Below are 3,641 nucleotides of genomic sequence, written 5' to 3' on the forward strand. Positions count from 1 at the left end.
TTGAGATTTGGTGACAGGTAAATTAGCATAGATTGAAAATTACATTGAACAAAGACAGGTAGAATGATGAAAGATCTTGAGTATATGTCATAGGAAAATCAACTGAAGCAGCAGGGATATTGAGCCTAGAGAAGAAATGGCTCCATTCCTAGCTTTCGATAACTTAATGTCTTCATGTGGCTCATAGGATCTGGCATCATAGACTTAGAGCTATGAGGAAATTGAGAAGTCATTTGATCCATTGACAGAAAAGGAAACTGAAGCAAAAGCAAGTTAAAGAATTGTCCAAGGTGACAATTGTAAATGTAGAAGTGAAATTAAAACACTAGTCTTCACATTTTACATTAAGCCTGTGTGTGTGTATGCAATGATTTTTGCACTTTAGTGCCTCCCTGTCTTCCAAGACTTTCAACAGAATTGATTAATTCAGATCTATCTTTCTTTTACATTGACTAAACTCAGGTTCTCTCTGCTGACTTTATTCCCTGTCAGCATTTACTCCCTTATATACCTATTATTTCAGTGAGTCATTTGTAGCCAGCTCTCGCAGTGGGAAAGCACAGGTAATAATTGTTTTTTAAGATGCTTTTGGAAATGTTTTAGTTTGATACCACTTCTAAATGCTATTACAATTGTACAACTTATTAACCTCTAATGAATGTCTAATTACAGAATTATAAACCTCATTCAATCAAGGGGATATTTTAATTTAGAAGTTCTTCTTGGTATCTCTAAAAGTATGACATTAAGATAGCCTGGTATTAATACTAGTACAACGACTAGTAAGTTTCTGTGTGTGTGTGTGTGTATGCATGTACATATACATATGACAAAGGCCTTTCCTTCAAGGTACTTCTATTTTGACTGTAGACACAGACAAGAGAGATAGTAAAAGATATCAAATGAGATGGGATGACACATAAGCATTATTCTGAAAGATGGGAAGAATTCTAATGGATGAAGTTTAACAACACCCCAATAAGGAGAAACAGAATGAATGCAAATAGTAAAGCAGACATGATCACGGATTTGAATTTCAGCCATCATTGTGACTAATCATTACATGTTATTTTTTACCTATCTGATGACTATAGATACACAGAAAGACAGATAGATAGAAAGACAGATATTGACAACTATCAAAATTCCATTCAAAGTGAAGCTGAATCATGCAGTAGAAAGAAGCCTGAATGTTGAGTCAAAATATTTAAATTGATTTGAACTCTCTATGCCTCAAGTTGCTGAATTTATATGTATTGTAGAGGACCAGGTGAGAATTTACTCAAATTTTCTTTTTTTAACTTCTAAAACACGTGATATCATGATAATATTAATATCTATCAAGAAAATAAGCATTTTTAAAAAGAAAATAAGCTTTTAGAGCACTTACTATGTAGCAGGCACTGTTTTTGGTACTAGAGATATAAACAAATAGATGAATTAATCCTTTCCTTTAGGAATTTATATTCTAACAGTGAAGAAAATACATAAATTAACAGGTATTCACAAAATGCAAATACAGGTGTAAAAAGCATGTTAACCAAATGTAAGACAACCTCAAGGGAAAAGGAACTAGTGATTAGTCAAGATTGAGAAGGAAAAGCAATGATTCAGGAACAAGATTGAGCTTGAGCTGAGACATAAAAGAAACTAGGTAGGGCTTTCTGAAAGGTAAAGGCAAAGAAAGAAAACATTCTAAAGGTAAGAGACAGCTCACAGAATAAGTTTAAAAATATAATGCCATATATTTGAAACATCAGTAAACAAATATGGCTAGATGGTAAACTATGTTAAGGACATTATTTGTATGAAGGCTAGAAAGTTAGGCTGTGCCCAAATTCTTAACAGTTTTAAAAGCCAAAGAGAAGATGTGATGTTTGGTGTTAGAAATAATAGGGAGCTCCTGGACTCCTGAGTTGAGATTGCAAGGATTATCAAACCTGATCTTTGGAAAAGTCACATTGGCAACAATTTTGTTATTTGAGTGACTTAACAAGGCATTTATTAGATATAAGATTCAATTTTCAATTGGAGAAAATTTATGGATTGAGATGTCAGTATGAGTTTTCTAGAACAATAGAAGGCTTTAAGCATAAAATAATTTAGAACTCAATCCATGAAGAATAAGTCCTGGAAGTCACATCTTGTATGATAATAGATACAATACATTTTGGTGAACTAAAGAATAGTCACTTGAATGAGTTTTGGAATAGAGAATATAGAATGTCCAGTCAGAAGAGAAACTTAGAAATCATCTAACATAAGCCCCACATTTTACAGATAAGAAACGTGTGGAGTGGTGAGAGGGAAATGACTTGTCTGACCTGAACTAATTATTTCCACTGATGGAATACTCAGGTAGGGAAATGGTAAGAAGAAATCATTCTTTTGGGGTAGAATTTATTCTCCTGGGATTTTCTGACCTTCCTCACTTTCATATCATTCTGTTCAGTATTTTCTTAGTTATCTACATGAGTATCTTTTTGGGAAATGGCTTGATCATTTTAATAGCCATGGTTGATCCAGCTCTCCAAACCCCCATGTATTTCTTTCTTGGAAACTTTTCCTTCTTGGAAATCTGTTACACATCAGTCACCATTCCCAGAATGCTGACAGACCTTTGGACCCAGAAACAAAATATTTCTCTATTAGCCTGTGCTGTACAACTTGGCTTTCTGCTTATATTAGGAGCCACTGAGTGCTTCCTCTTGACTGTCATGGCTTATGATCGTTACGTGGCTATCTGTAAGCCTCTAAACTATCCTCTCATCATGAACCACAAAATGTGTATGCAGCTCGTTTCTGGCTCCTGGACCATTGGGATTCCGGTCCAGCTAGGTCTGACATACCAGATTTTCTCTCTACCATTCTGTGGCTCTAAAACACTCGATCACATTTTCTGTGATATCCGTCCAGTACTAAAGGTGGCCTGTGGTGATACTTCTGTAAAAGAGTTCTCTCTTTATGCTATTGTTGTTTTGTTTGGTGTGATTCCCTTTTTGTTGATACTCTGGTCCTACATCAAAATCATAGGGACTATCCTGAAGCTGCCATCAGCCATGGGAAGATCCAAAGCTTTCTCCACATGCTCCTCTCATGTCATGGTTGTTGCTTTATTCTTTTTGTCTGTCATTATTACATATTTACAACCTAAATCTACTCATTCTGAAGGAAATGATAAATTTTTCTCTCTTTTTTACACCATTGTAACCCCAATGTTCAATCCCATTATATATACCCTCAGGAACAAGGATGTCCTCATTGCACTGAGAAAATTCTTACCAATATCAGGAGGTTAGGAAAGTATATAATTGAGATCCTAGAACTCGGTTTCTATTTTTATTTGTCTCAAAAATCTTACAAATATTTTCCAATCTTTTCTTTAATATCTCTTTAAAAAACTGATCATCTCCCATGAATAACCTCAAATTCTCAGGATACCCTCTTGTATTTCAAAATTTACTGCACCCATTACATAATTTCTCCTTACATTTTTATAAAGAACAATGTAATCCTTCCTTTAATATTTTGATAACAAATGACTTCCCTCACTTCTAGGGAAGGTGACAAACTGAATTAATCATTGGCTTGACTATTTTAACACATGAACATGTATTAAAAAATACATGAAGTGTCAGAAA

General features: G+C 34.4%; 1 protein-coding gene across 1 annotated transcript; it reads left to right on the forward strand.

Moving 5' to 3' along the window:
* The first annotated feature begins 2,345 nt into the window (after positions 1-2,345).
* LOC138163344 (olfactory receptor 10AG1-like) lies at positions 2,346-3,299 on the forward strand. The gene has a single exon (XM_069090865.1). It carries the CDS (start codon positions 2,346-2,348, stop codon positions 3,297-3,299), a length of 954 nt encoding a protein of 317 aa, XP_068946966.1.
* Positions 3,300-3,641: the final 342 nt, after the last annotated feature.

This window comes from Petaurus breviceps, unplaced genomic scaffold (genome assembly GCF_028583685.1).
Source record: "Petaurus breviceps papuanus isolate PSGF00001 unplaced genomic scaffold, PetGlider_PUasm1.0 188, whole genome shotgun sequence".
Lineage (NCBI taxonomy): Eukaryota > Metazoa > Chordata > Mammalia > Diprotodontia > Petauridae > Petaurus > Petaurus breviceps.